General features: G+C 39.8%; 1 protein-coding gene and 1 long non-coding RNA gene across 2 annotated transcripts; one reads left to right on the top strand and one right to left on the bottom strand.

The window, feature by feature from the left end:
• LOC104724259 (germin-like protein subfamily 1 member 11) lies at nucleotides 313-1,321 on the bottom strand. The gene is made up of 2 exons (XM_010442723.1): nucleotides 1,144-1,321; nucleotides 313-1,048 (listed from the first exon to the last, which is right to left on the bottom strand). Exons 1-2 carry the CDS (start codon nucleotides 1,271-1,273, stop codon nucleotides 507-509), a joined length of 672 nt encoding a protein of 223 aa, XP_010441025.1. The 5' UTR covers nucleotides 1,274-1,321; the 3' UTR covers nucleotides 313-506.
• LOC104724258 lies at nucleotides 1,872-3,094 on the top strand. Its single transcript, XR_757599.2, has 3 exons — nucleotides 1,872-2,107; nucleotides 2,514-2,602; nucleotides 2,725-3,094. It is a non-coding gene; the product is annotated as an uncharacterized LOC104724258 (long non-coding RNA).

The following is a 15,607-nucleotide window of genomic DNA, read 5'->3' as shown; positions in this document are numbered from 1 at the left end:
CATCAGAAACTTCTTCTCTCGACTTGTTCATGGTATCAGAGCTCTGACAATTTTTTTTTCTTTTTTCTTTTATTCCTTGTAATAACCTGGTAAAAGCTATATGTTTGTAACTAAACTTTTCATACTAAGTGCAATTTCACATCCATTTCTAAAATAAAAAGTTTCTTGACAGCTTTTACATGCGATATGTTAAAAACTTTCTCTAGTATCTTGACGTAAGTCACCACATTAAAGGAAAAAGATGCTAACGTAAATCTATGTTCAGTGAAAACATGCGATATTTAATGTCTATTAAGTCTCATTTTGTGATAGTATTATTCATGACATTTTCTTTATTATTAGGACTTAAATACTTGTTTCGTGAAAGAAAAAGCATTGTTTATATAGAATCTGAACCAGACAAAAGCAAAGAAAGACATCATTGTCATGATACGATGAACGGAAATACAAGACCCTGATTCAGGCAGAAGTAAATAAAAATCAAAGCAATTCAAACCACGATGTTATTATTTCTTGAACTTGCCCTGTAGATCCACGACAATTCTAGGGTCCAACTGGAACGCCCTTGCAAGAATATTTGGGTTTATGGCTGGGTTAGACCCAAACACGGTGTTGGCAATAGTGATGACACCTGGGTTCTGGCTGCTTAGAGCGGCGAATGCAACCGCTGGTGAATGACCAATGTTTGCTTGGAAATGGATGAGTCCCTCTGGAAACACAAATACATCACCTGCGTTGAGTGTTTTGCTGATGAGGCGATTGTCTGGGTTTGATGTTACAAACCCAACTAGAAGTGTTCCTTCCCCGACAACCAAGATCTCGGTGGCACGTGGATGGGTGTGAGGTGGGTTCTGTCCGCCAATTCCATAATCGATACGGACAAGTGAGATTCCAAGGGTGTTTAACCCTGGAAGGTTGTTAACATTGACGGCTGTCACATTTGATCTGACTGCATTATTTACGGGTCTTGCATTGTGAAGCCCTGAGAAAGAGAAGTCATCCGCGGTCGCGAGCTTTGGGTCTTTGCAGAACTTTCCGTTAACAAAAACTGAACAGATTAGCCAAAGTAAATAAAGTGTGTAAGAAATGATAAATAATGTATAAGTGAAAGTAAAAATAATTAGGAAGTGATCATGTACATACCACCGTCTGCTGGGGTGTTGACACCAACGCAGAAGTCTTGAAGAGGGCTTGGATCAGAAGCAATGGATAATGGAAGTGTTATAGCCAACAGAGATAGAACTGCAAGAAATGAGAGACTCTTCATCGCCATATATTTTTTTGAAGGGCGGTAGGGTTTTTTTTTGTTTCTTGAATAAGTTTGTAGTGAAGAGGTAATAAACTATGAGACATATAAACCTCAATTTATAGATGAGTTTACGTGTTGAAATAGTCCATAGTCCATACACTTGCAAATCCAAGAAATTAAGTAATGAATTTGACATTTGAATTGATTAAATTATTTACATTTATTTTCCTGCACCACAGTATGTTTTGTGGTGGTAATATTTAAATTCCACAATACTAAGAAAATTCAAACTTTTAAAAATATTTATTAATTCTCCAACGAATTCATGATGCAATTGAAGTTTGAAATGGCAAGTGTTAGCAATAATATATAGTTGAACAAATTATAGGTTAGAGATTGAATTCGTTGAATGATTCTTCTTTCCTCAACTTGTCAATTTATTTTCACTGACTCGAACAACGGTCAATGTGAACGTGCTGGGGTTTGCTAAAATGTGTAATGAGTTCGGATAAAATATAATGAATTTTGATATAATAAAAAGAGAAAATTACTCAAACAACACATATAAGTTGATGGTTTACTCTAATAGCACATCTGACCAAACTTTTACTCAAATAACAAATAAAAGTTGAAAAATGACTTTAAAACTTTCTTATTATTCTGGCGATTTACAAGCCCTCGTCGTCATTGCCGCCGCCGGAGTGAGTTTCTTTTCCCTTCTAGTTTTATTTTGTATTTAATAAAACCTATCGTCTTTGTTTCTGGGTTTGTGGAGCCGCCGAGGTGTGGGTTGTCAATGGAGTCTCTCATCTTCGTATCTTGTTCCACATCCAGGCCATGCCACTGTCCAATTGGTTGGTAAGAATGTTTTATTGTAATTTTTGGTTCCTTAGTGTTAATGATAGCTAACATGTAGGAAAGAAATGATTTGATTCAAAACAAGTTTGTTGATTCCAAAGATCTAGTATTTTGTTTGAACTTTGGATCCAGATTATCATTAATTTAGGATTTGATCAAAAAGAGCATTATGGTTTTTATTTCTCACCACCAGACTATCATTTTCATGAGTCTTATGAATTTGTGTTGAATTTTTAGATGATTATGACTTATGAAAAAAACGTATTATGACTGTTCTGTGAACATTGTGGTTTTGACGAAGCCACCAAAATCAGTATAAAAATGCAGGAAAGTAACATCACTTCTCACGTTATATAGGATGTAGAATGAAGTGATATAGGATCTCATGATTTCTTTTAATATACAGAGCAAGCATAACACTCTAAAAAAATTAATGAAGAGTTCTGAATCGAACATAAGTGGCGACCATGTTCGGCTTTTATGTATCTATGAAAGGTAATTGATGTTTATGTCTCATAATATGCTTGATGTGTATGGCAATATGCGGTGCTTTTAGTGGAGCTCTTATTCTGTACTCAATCTTGTTTGGATGACTTACAGTTTGCGTTGTGTCTTAGGGGATTATTTTGCTCATATTATAAGAGCAAATTAAAGAGAAGAATCACTCCAAATATGCATGTAATCGGTGGTGGACCTTCCCAGAGTTGATGGTTTTTGGAGAAGATTTTAAGAGCTTCATTTTAGAACCGGAAGAATTTGATGCATCTCTTGGATGGATCTGAGATCGGCAGAAGAAAACTAACAGAAGGAGAGAAGTTCTCCATTGATCAAAGGATGAATCAATCAATCTAGGAACAAATCTCTAGTTTGGTTTGTTGGTTTTTTTTGTTCTTTTGTAATATTTATATTTTTCTGATGATAGATTCGATTAAAATGCCAATTTTAATGTTTAGGTTTGAACTGGTTTTGGGAGATTTTCGAATCATTTTAATTGTTAATATGTCCCAATTTGCATAATACAAAATGTCTTGGATAACACATGAATAAAAACATGATTCGTTGCAACAAACCATCACTGGATTCTTTGCAACATTAGGTGATATTCTTATGATTCGGAGGTTAGTTCGGCGATGGTGGCTGCGACGAGGAGGCGGAAGTTAGCCGCCGTGATTTAGTCAAAATCGTTAAAAAAATCAGAAAAGCTCCTATTACTAACTGCTAAGCTTTGAAACCATAGATTTGAAACACTTTTGAACAACCTATAACCACTGCACTACCTTATCTTACAATGTTATTATCAATTAAAATCATATATAAACCTAATATTAAATAAAAATACTGCAAATTTCGTAAAATATTTTGTTTTGACCTAAAACAGCAATAGTATAAATCTGTCAAACCAATTAACTTTATCACGTCTATATGTTTAACTCTATTTTACTTTTGTTATTTCAGTAACAAATATGTCTACCACTTCATTAACTTATAACTATATCGCTTTTAATTATGTCTATCAATATGGACATATCTACCATCGCGTATAACTATATATGTCATATAAATCTATCTCCGTCTATATGTCTGGCATAAAGACTACATAAATCTGTCAAACAAATCTGCCACCCGACATAAACCTATTATATATGTCACCATTGTACTAATATCTCTATAAAAAATTAATAATTCTATCATTATTACAATAAATCTATCCAATATATCTACTGATAACCATAACTCCGCCACCTATATTTATGTCTGCCATCGCTAATATATCTCTACCAATTTAATCTACTTAATTATCAAACTCTATCTAATAACTCTACCAATATTTACATAACTCTATTGGAAAAATATGTCTATCAATACATATATAATTTGAGCGGGAATTTCTCCCCCCCCCCCAATCTTTGAACAGTTGTGTTAGAAACACATACGTGGCATCGCTTTTTAATGGCATTCTAAGTCATTTTATAACTTTTCTAAGCCATTACAATAAAGTTCCCGAATAAAAATAAATAAAACTGAAAAATTTAACAATACAGGAAATATTTGCGGATATTACAATCCATAACAGAATAGATACACTATTCATTTTCATTTCACTATAGTTTGATCGATGTAACGCATGGATCCTATATCTACTCTCGGGCTTATTGGTCTACCTTCTTTAAACATATGTAACTTTATTAATTAAAAAGTTTATAGTTTGGTAAATTAGTCATGGATAATTAAATTTCAAATAACTAATATAATTATTCAAAATTAATGGTGGAATTAATTGACAAGTTTTTCGAAGAAGGTGATAAAGGTAAGATTTTAAGGTTGTTTTATACATGAACTCAACAGAAATACAAACCTTTATGGGTATCACAAGTCTTGCTTCAAAAACATTTGTGGGTACTTATTGGATAGTTAATTAGAATATTAAATTCATAATTTGAATATGTGATGATGTGCTTGGTTGGATGTGATTTTGTGGATGCACTTTTGTGGATATCTTACGCATGTGAAGTAAAATGAATGACTTATGGATTAGGGTTTAAGATTTAAGGTTTAAGATTTAGGTATTAGGGATTATGTAGATGATGTGAATACCACGGTCATGTGAAAACCAACAGAATTTGTGGTGCTAGTAATAATTTTAGGGCTTATATGGATTTAGTGTCAATATTTTGGGTTTAGGGGTTAGGGTTTAGAACTTAGAGTTAGGGTTTAGGCTACAACGACAACATCAAATCCATATTTAGATTTAAACTTTAATTTTTAGAGTTTTACAATTTTTGGATTTAGGTTTAGGGCTTATATGTATGGATTTAGTGTTAATATTTTAGGTTTAGGATTTAGGGATTAGAGTTTAGGGCTTAGATTTAGGGTTTACGGTACAACAAGAATATCAAATCCATATATATGTGGTTATGTGGATACCAATAGAATTTGCGGATACTAGTAACACATGTCATCCATGAGAACATTTTTTTGGTGGATGAGCAACCATAAACAATTGACACAACTGTATTTTCCCCTTTCTCATCATTTGAGAGATCTTTCAAATACTAACACCAAAAATGGTCATCCATATTTCTAAAAACATATCCAAATGGATAACTATTTATGGATGCAATATTTTGTTAATCCATTATGTATCTAAATTAAGCTTAAAGTATGTAGACAAACAATCAATTTCATATTGAAATGTTAGTTAAATAAATTAATTAATTTTAGTTGATTTGACTGTAAGCACTAATTCAATTGTATTTGAATTATCTTGGACTCATAAATTATTTTATTTAATTTGGAAAAACAATTTGAAATATGCAAACAATGTTTATCTACAAGTTACAGTTGAAATATATTATTTAAATAAAATGAAAAACAAATGTTGAAGAAAAATAACCAAAAGCAAAAGGAAAAGAGAAGAGAGAGAAATGAGAAGAAAAGAGAAAATATAATGATAAATGTTAGAGATGAGTTAGGGATGTAAATTAACATTTTACATGTTGAAAGTATAGTGATAGCACAATGTGGGTGTGTATGTGATTAAACTATGAAAAAATAGTTGTAAATGCAAATATCTCTTTTAAATATGGGTTTGTTGGAGAACATATGAACCATGTATTGAGCTCATGTTATAGATGAGTACAAATTGTGAACTAGTCCATTCCAAATTGTGAACATATACACCTGTAAATACAAAAAATATAAATGTATATCAATTATAGTCTGAATTATTCAAGAAATTGTTGTTCCCTCAACGCACCATGTTCATGGATCATGGTAATATTTCAATCGCACTAAATACGATAAGAAACTATAAGCAAAGTTTTAATTTCAAATGAAAATTATTAGTGTAGATAGAGTTATCTTTATATTTTAGCATTGATAGAGCTTATCTCTATATTGTTCTTATCATGTATAGATGTTGTAATTTCCAAGTATCTTTGGAATTCGATCCTAACAAACTCTTGTATAAATATGTGTTCACAAATAAGAATCATCAGTTATCACACTTTACATGGTATCAGAGCAATGGTATCAGAGCAACTGATTCAAATCTAATTTTTATTTTCAATGCCTCCTTCTTCTTCTTCCTTAACACAATCTCTTGTTTTTTTTTCTTTCTTTTTCTCTCTCTCTCAGTTCTCTTCTCTACCTCCTCTGAATCATCCCCTGTTTTTAATGTCGTTGAACCTCACAAAACGCTGATCTCTCTCAACATGAGAAACATCACTAAACTCTCGCCCAACAACTTCCTCACTTGGCGCGTCCAGATCCGCTCTTTACTCGAAGCACATGAGCTTCACTGCTTTATTGCTGATGAAGACAACATACCAACAGAAACGGTCACCACTGCTACTGTTGCAACTCAGTTTAATCCTAACTTTGCTGCCTGGAAGCGTCAAGACAAGCTCCTCTTCAGTTCCTTGCTTGGATTTCTCTCTTTTCCTGTCCAGTGCATTGTTGCTCGCGCCACAACCACCCGCAACATCTGGGAGATTCTCTCCAGCACTTATGGGAAGTCCTCACGTGGTCGCATCCATCAGATCAGAGATCAACTCAAGGAAAATATCAAGGGTAAAAAGTCCGTGAATGATTACGTGCGTGGTATTATTGACAAAAAAGATCAGATCGTATTTTTTGATGAACCTTTACCACATGAAGACATTCTTGAATACATCACCAACGGCCTCAACGAAGACTACACAGTTATTGTGGAAATGTTTCAAGGACATGACACACCAATTTCTATTGATGAGCTCCATGAAAAACTCATTGTGCAAGAAAACGCTTTAAAGGATGCAGGTGAAACCAACAACATTTCTGTTCATTCGACCAAATACGACACACCTCTCTCGTCAGACATATTGTGGTGGTTCTCACTCCTCTCGTGGTGGCTTTCGCCCCTCACGTTTGTACCTTGGCTGGTGTCAAATCTGTGGTGTTCAGGGCCATGGTGCTAAACATTTTCTGCAGTATCACCAGACCTCACCATAGTTCTCTTACCCTGCTCATCAATTCAAATCTTTCTGCGGGTCTGCTCCTTCATCGACAATTCATCTGCCTCTTCCAGCTACACAATGGCGTCCTCAGGCTCATCACACCACTGGTGGTTCCCAGCCTGACCTCACTCCTTATCTTCTTGATAGTGTTTCCTCTCATCACATTGCCAAACCTAACATGGTATCAGAGCCCAAGGTTCAAGTTCTGGTGGACCTAGAAAAAGTGACCTAGAAAATTGGATACGAACATGCCTTTTGTTAAACCAAGTAAGGGGGGCCCAAGAAGGGGTTTATTATCGGTCCAAGTGGGATTGGTTCGAGATGGAGTTATCATCTCAAGGAGGCGTGTTAAGTTCCACATCGGAAGTTTGAAGGAACTATCATTAATATATAATGGGTTAGGGTAAATCCACTAATTGCCTATTTGTTTTTGGTTGGAAGTGTAACATCCGCGAACCAGATATTGCATTTTTGATCTGAGTGTCGATCGACACCATGGGTGTATGGATCGACACCAACAATTCTGGATTCGACCGGTTTGTCTTGATTGCCATTGGTTCGGTTTGGTTCAACTAAAAATCCCTAAACCGACATATTTAAGAGGTGGGTCGACGAAAAGGGTTGGGAGAGGTTTTCTTTTTGTCGACGCTTAAGTGTTTTAGAGAGAAAAGGAGACTTGTGAGTGTTCTTGAGTTTTGGAGAGATTGTGGTGGTTTTTGGAGAGATCTGTTGCTGGGATTGCATCAGAAGCTTGCTAGGAGTGTGTGGTTGCGGATTTTGATTCAGATTCTCCTGCAAAAGAGGTGAGGGCATGACCATGGCTTATCTAAGCTTGAGAATTCTATGTTTTTGTTATTTTTGAGTTGTTTGAATGATTACTTGCTTGCTTGTGGCTGTTTTGGTGTTTCTACGTCCTTATGTGGCTTATGAATGAGTTTGGGATGGTTGAGAAGCGTTGGGAAGCGGAGATCTACAAGAGAGCGTCGAGGAAGACGATGCTCGACATCAGTGTCGATCGACACCATTGGTGTGTCGGTCGACACTTTTGCGAGGACAGCTCGGGAATCTTTGGGAGTGTCGATCGGCATGATGTGGAGGTGTCGGTCAACACAACTAGGGTTTTCCGGAGGTGTCGAGCAGGTGTCGGTCAACACCAGGTTATCTGTGTCGATCTGGTCGATGATTGCTTGTTTTCCGGGTTTGATTGTTATTGTTTGATGATTGCTTGACATTGGATTCTCAAATGCTTGTCTGTATAGCCCAGTAGATGGGAAGATTGTCTCACTAAGTATTTATGATAATACTTACGCATCTCAATTGTTGTTTGTGGTGTGCAAGTAAAGGTAAAGTGTGATCGTAGAATCAACGCGATGAGGAGAAGGATGTTCTAGAGGCTTGATTGATTGTGGTCTAGCTATTGTTAGGTTTCTAGTGTTGAGTTGATAGAACATTGTAGGATTTTGGAACTTGGTTATTTCATTGTTGGTTCTGGATTATTGCATTGTTGGTTATTGGATTGTTATTGTTGGAATTCTTATTGGTTTAATGGAATTGTTTTGTTATCCTCTGTTGTTGATTGTTACTAGGTTGTTAGTGGGTATGAGACCACTAGTGAATTAATATTATTATTAAAAAAACGGTAAAGGTTGTTTCATTTTGGTATCAGAGCCCTTACGGTTCTAGGTCTAGGGTTCACTGTTGCTTTTGCTGTTGGTGTTTAGGATTTCATGCTAGAGTTGATTGTATGAGTTGGTCAATTGCGTGTGGCATGAGGTCCTAGAACATCCACTTCGAGCCTGCTTTGTGATTCCACAGTGAGTTGTGTTCTTGTGATATTAGAATTATTTGTTTGCTTAGCCTTATGTTCTTGGTGATACAGATGGTTAGAGGTGAGAAAGCTGTTGGTCGTGGGCGTAGTCGTGGTCGTGGTCGGGGATGGGGTCAGGTTCCTCAGGCCAGTGAGAGTGTGACCCAGAGCATGGCCAGCGAGGAGGTGGCAGAGTCACAGGTTCATCCTAGTGTGTCTGCAGACCAGGCTGGTATGGGTAGCGGTAGGGTTGATGGGCCCGGTGTCGGTCATGGTGTTGCCCCGTGAGTGGGGGTTGCAGCGGATGGTGCTCCAGGTAGAGAGGATGTTTTGATGGGCTTTCTGGCTCAGGTTTTGGCGCGGCTTCCAGCAGCAGTGCCGCCAGAGGTTTGTGGGCAGGTTCCAGTGGTGCCGTCAGTGGTTGGTGGGCAGGTTCCAGGAGTGCAGCCTGTGGCGGGTTTGTAGGGAGGTGTGCAGCCGAGGGTCGAGGTAGTGGACGCTCAGTATGTGCAGATGATGGTGCAGCTGCAACGAGTGGGAGCAGGGTCATTCTCGGGAGGCACAGATCCGAGTGTAGTGGATGAGTGGAGAGAGCGGATGGAGGATATTTTCCAGTCGCTTCGGTGTCCCGACCAATATAGGGTGGACTTAGCAATGCATTATCTGACAGGAGATGCACGTGTGTGGTGGAGGTCAGTGACAACACGAAGGGTGTAGCAGGAGATGGGGTTCTTGGGTCACATTGTTTCTGCAGATGGAGTTTCAGTGGATCCCGAGAAGATTCAGGCCATTAGGGAGTGGCCGAGGCCGCAGAGTGCCACTAAGATCAGGAGTTTTCTGGGGTTAGCGGGTTACTACAGGAGGTTTGTTTTGGGTTTTGCGAGTATGGCACACCCGATGACTAAGCTTACGGAAAAGGAGGTTCCATTTGTGTGGTCACCGGAGTGTGAGGCGAGTTTTTCAAGCCTCAAGATGATGTTCACTACCACACCGGTGTTAGCACTGCCTGAGCAGAACGAGCCTTATGTTGTGTATACAGATGCTTCTGGAGTTGGTTTGGGTTGTGTGCTTATGCAGCAGAGGAAGGTTATAGCCTATGCTTCACGGCAGTTGCGGAAGCATAACGCTAATTATCCTACTCATGATTTGGAGATGGCAGCAGTAGTATTTGCTCTGAAGATTTGGAGGTCTTATCTGTATGGCGGGAAGGTACAAGTATTTACAGATCACAAGAGTTTGAAGTACATTTTTACTCAGCCTGAGCTGAATTTGAGGCTGAGGCGTTGGATGGAGTTAGTAGTGGATTATGATCTAGACATAGCTTACCATCTTTGTAAAGCTAACCTGGTTGCAAAGGTTTTGAGTCGGAAGCGAGCAGCTTCGGCTCATGAGCTGGATATGGAGGCGTTAGTGGGTGAGATTAATGCATTGAGGCTGTGTGCTATCTCGCAGGAGCCTTTGGGCTTGGAGGCAGCTGATCGTGCAAATTTGTTGAGCAGAGTTCGGTTAGCTCAGGAGAGTGATAAGGGGCTGGTGAATGCCTCTAAGGCTACGGGTTCGGAGTATCAGGTCTCTGCTAATGGGACTATCCTGGAGCATGGTCGGGTCTGCATGCCCAAGGGTGAGGATCTAAGGCAGGAGATACTGAGAGAGGCTCAGTCAAGCAAGTTCTCTATTCATCCAAGAGCGACCAAGATGTACCGTGACCTCAAGCGGTATTATCACTAGGTCGAGATGAAGAAGGACATAGCTGATTGGGTTGCGAAGTGTGACACCTGCCAGCTGGTGAAGGCTGAGCATCAGGTTCCTGGTGGTTTATTGCAGAGTTTACCCATTCCAGAGTGGAAATGGGATATGATCACTATGGATTTTGTGGTGGGATTGCCTGTGTCGAGGTCGTTTGATGCGATTTGGGTCATTGTGGACTGTTTGACTAAGTCTGCGCATTTTCTGTCCATCAAGAAAACTGATGAAGCAGCGGTTTTGGCCAAGAAGTACGTGAGGGAGATAGTTAGATTGCATAGTGTACCTGCTATTATTGTATCTGATAGAGATTCCAAGTTCACCTTGGTGTTCTGGACGGTGTTTCAAGCAGAGATGGGCACGAAGGTGCATATGAGTTCAACATATCATCCTTAGACGGACGGTCAGTCGGAGAGGACGATCCAGACTTTGGAGGATTTACTGAGGATGTGCGTGTTGGATTAGGATGATCATTTGAGCCTTGTTGAGTTTGCTTATAACAACAGCTACCAGGCGAGTATTGGGATGGCTCCTTATGAGGCATTGTATGGGAGGCCGTGCCGTACACCGTTATGTTGGACTCAGGTGGAGAAGAGGAGCATTTATGTTGCGGATTATGTTCAGGAGACTTCGGAGAAGATTTGGGTTCTGAGGCTGAACATGAAGGAGGCTCAGGATAGGCAGAAGAGCTATGCTGATTAGAGGAGGAAGGATCTTGAGTTTCAGGTTGGTGATAGAGTGACGGGGTCCGAACGGGTCATTGAGAGAGACTAAGTTGAGTCCGAGGTACATGGGTCCGTTCAGAGTAGTTGAGCGGGTGGGACCAATGGCATACCGACTGGAGTTTCCAAAGGTTATGCATTCGTTCCACAAGGTATTTCATGTGTCGATGCTGAGGAAGTGTCTTAACGAGGGTGATCAGTTGTTGGCTAAGATTCCTGAGGATCTTCAGCCCAACATGACCTTGAAGGCGAGACCGTTGAGGGTGCTCGAGAGGAGAGTCAAGGAACTTCGGAAGAAGAAGATTCCTTTGATGAGAGTCTTTTGGGATTGAGATGGAGTAGAGGAGCAGACTTGGGAGCCAGAGGTGAGGTTGAAGGCAAAGTTTAAGAAGTGGTTTCAGAAGCAGGCCACGACTTGAGCTTATCTAGCCGGGTCCTAGTTGTAGTCCATGGCTGGAGCGGGTATGGAGTATTCCAGCCCATCTCTCTTGATACTTGGCCGCTTTGGGGTGGTTGGTTGTGCGACTAAATACCAAGATGAGGTGGTGCTCGGGATGCGGGTTGATGGCGTGGATTGTTGTATCTTATTTTTTTTTTTTATGTATTTTCGTTGAGGTTGTAATGGTTATGACATTTTGAGATTAATAAGATGAGTATTTTTCTTTATGTTTGATTGTTTCTGTCATGGGAAAAAATAGAAATAGCTCGAGTTTCTATTTTTGGGAAGTCTCGATAAATAGAAAGTTTCCACAAAAGAGAGGTTTCCAGATTTAGAAAGTTTCTAAAAAGAGATAATTTTGTGGAAAGTGTTGAGGTAGATCTAGTCGGGAAATACTCGTGACATCAGAATTGTTTGCTCAAGGCCGTGTGGGCCCAAATCATGTGATACCGATAGCTCGATGGACTTTGTGGCTAGAGAGTGGGAGTGGTATGTTTGCTTCGGATGACGATCCGAGTGCGCGCTTTAGGGTGACGACCCAAGAGCGGGATTTTGAGACTCCCTGGATAACGTAGCTGTGAGCCGTGTCTCGGCAGTGAGCCGGTATGTCTCGAGGGTTGCGACTTGAGAGCGGGGGGAGTGTGTGTGAGTGACTTCCTGGATGCCGTAGCTTAGGGTGGTTAGCCTAAAAGTAGCACATCGAGTAGTACACGAAGTGATCAGAACCCTGAAGTAGCACAGCGAGTAGTACAAGAAGTGATTCAGAGAACATCAGTTGGGCCTAGATCGCATCCAGGTAAGTCTTATTCAATATTTTCGATCCTTGCAGGTCCCACCAACCCCAACAACGGCTAGAAGACTTGCTCATCAAGAGAGATCAAGTCTACTTTAGCATTTTCTTTTATTAGTTTATTTACTTTCCAAAAACAATGGTTTTCTGTTTGATTTTATTTGCTTTCCTTTGTTGCATTATTTTGCATTTATTTCGGCCTTAGGGCTAGCTGAAGGACTCTTATAAAGTCCCCATGCAGCAGTTGTACGATTTTTCACCTTTGATTATCAATAAAATACTGAATTTTCTTACTTTTTCTCTTTAAGTGTTCTTGAGAGAATAAGCTTGTTCTTTGTCTTGTGTGTGAGATTCCACAAGACTGAGTTTATGTACTGTATCAGAGACCAATCACATCTTTGTGGTGTACTTTAATCCGCCAGCACTTCCCCTTTTATCGATCCCACACGAGAGAAGCGACCGCTATCGTGTCAGATCTACATCATCGACCATCTTTCCTTCATAAGAGAGAAGCGACCGCCAGCTTGTGGAGCCATCATCTCTATCCCAGTATAAGACTCACCACCGAGTCTTGTATCATCTGGTATCAGAGCACAGTTCACGTTGTTCCCTTGCCAGGTTTATCTTTTCCATTTACTCTCATTTGATTTGTAGCTTTTGTTTTATTTTATTAAAATATATATATATTAAGAACCTTAGTTTGTTGCAGCCTTGTCTCTAGGTTGTTTAGTTTTATTTACAAATCAAAAAAAAAAAAATCACCGTTTGTTTCCGTTAGTCGTCTGTTTCACTGTTTCAGTCTCTGTATTAGTTGTTGCACTAGTTCATCTCGCATTTAAAAAAAAAATCCTTTTCAGCTTTTGTTGCATTGCTTTTATTGTCTAATACTGCTTTTCATTAGTAAAATTTCAAAAAAAATAAAAAGTTTCCTTTATTTTCTTTGATATTTCTTTTTTTCGACTTCTGTGGTACGTTGATCCTTTGTTGTTTTTGTCTAAGCGCAGATCCGTTCTAGACACTCACTATGGGAGAAAACGCAGATATACCCCAAGACGCCATGATGCAAATGATGAGAACCCTCACAGAGCAGTTAGAGGACTCGGCGATAGGATAGGCCGTTTGGAGCAACCTCAGGCGAGGGTTGACGTTGGACCAGATCCAGAACAAAGGAATGTCCGCGACGAAGAAGACGAATCCATTGACATGGATGATGATGATCCACCACTAGATCCATTAAGACGTCAACATCAGTGGAGAGAAGATCCTTTGATGTGGAACCGTGCTAGAGAGGTAGAACCACGAGAACACAATCGAGATGTTAAACTAATACCTCCTACTCTTGCAGGAAAGTCTAATCCGGAGGTTTACATGGACTGGGAGAGACGTATGGAATACATATTCCAATGTTATGGCTATGGATAAGCTCGAAAAGTAGCCCTTGCATCGGCGCAGCTCACCGACAATGCCTTGTCATATCTCCCCAACTGCTGATGGTAGCAAACCGCTGCAAAAACGTTATCAAAGAGACTAACAAAAACGTTTTAGAAAATTGTCTCAGGGAACAAGGACTGTGGATGAGTATTTTGAGGAGTTTGAGAAGCTCATGAACTCATTGGAGCTGGAAGAATCGAGTGAGTCCCTAATGGCTCAATTCATTGACGGCTTGCAAGAGCGTATAGCCCGAAAGGTGGAGACATCGAACTACAGCAGCCTACATGAACTACTTCACAAGGCTGTACAAGTAGAGCAGCAAATCCAGCGTAAGATTTCTTTAAGGAACCGTACTAGAAACAACACACCTTGGAATGCAAGCAAAAATTGGAGCATGGATAAAGGCAAAACTGTAGACAATGACTCAAGGTTCTAGAACAAGTCTAGTGAGGCACCTAAAACCTCTAAACCCAAACCAGGTAAGTTCCCTAACACTAGTCAATCCCGTACCCGTGACATTACTTGTTTTAAATGTCAAGGCAGGGGACACATGGCGAGAGAATGTCCGAACCAAAGGGTGATGATTGTCACACCTAGTGGAGACTATGAGTCTCAAGACGAGCAAGATGAGTACAGACTGATCCAGAGAATGACGTGGAGTATACAGACGTAGGAGAACTCCTTGTGATCCGGCGTATGCTGAGTGTACTTGTCGACCCCGAGGAGAAATTTCAAAGGGAAAATATATTCCACACTCGATGCACAATCAATAACAAGGAATGTAATTTAATTATTGATGGAGGTTCTTGTACTAATTTTGCTAGCAAGTATATGGTGGACAGGTTAGGTCTTCAGAAAACAAAGCACCCAAGGCAATACAAACTTAGGTGGCTTAACAATGACACCGAGCTGAAAATTGCTGAACAAGTTATTGTATCACTCAGCGTCGGGAAATATCAGGATCAAGTCATTTGTGATGTAGTTCCAATGAGAGCCGGACATCTTCTTCTTGGAAGACCTTGGCAGTTTGATCGAGCTACAACTCACAACCGTGCTACTAATGTTGTTCAAAGAATGTTTAAGTACAGGTACAAGTGAGCTTGAACTACCCGCTGAAGTACGAGCTGTACTAGATCAATACAAAGACGTGTTTCCGGAGGAGATACCACCAGGATTACCCCCTATTCGTGGAATTGAACATCAGATCGATCTTGTACCAGGTTCTACTCTACCTAACAAACCAGCTTACCGAATGAATCCAGAGGAGTCTAAGGAGTTAGAGAAGCAAGTGCATGATCTTATGGATAAAGGCTACATCAGAGAGAGCCTCAGCCCTTGTGCGGTACCAGTTCTCTTAGTTCCAAAGAAGGATGGTACATGGAGGATGTGTGTAGACTGTCGAGCAATCAACAATATCACCATCAAGTATCGACATCCCATTCCAAGACTAGACAACATGTTGGACGAGTTAAGTGGTGCAATCGTCTTCTCCAAAATTGACTTGAGGAGTGGCTATCACCAGGTCCGAATGAGGGAAGGAGACGACTGGAAAACCGCGTTTAAAACCAAGC

The sequence above is a fragment of the Camelina sativa genome, chromosome 11 (assembly GCF_000633955.1).
Source record: "Camelina sativa cultivar DH55 chromosome 11, Cs, whole genome shotgun sequence".
NCBI lineage: Eukaryota > Viridiplantae > Streptophyta > Magnoliopsida > Brassicales > Brassicaceae > Camelina > Camelina sativa.
The sequence above is the reverse complement of the archived record's forward strand: the minus strand, read 5'-3'. Positions and strand labels throughout refer to the sequence as shown.

Excerpts from the sequence above, each read along its gene's own strand:
- LOC104724259 (XM_010442723.1), bottom strand. The coding sequence starts at position 1,273 with ATGGCGATGAAGAGTCTCTCATTTCTTGCAGTTCTATCTCTGTTGGCT. Across the intron at positions 1,049-1,143 it reads CAACACCCCAGCAGACGGTG|TTTTTGTTAACGGAAAGTTC; the intron begins GTATGTACATGA and ends TAATCTGTTCAG.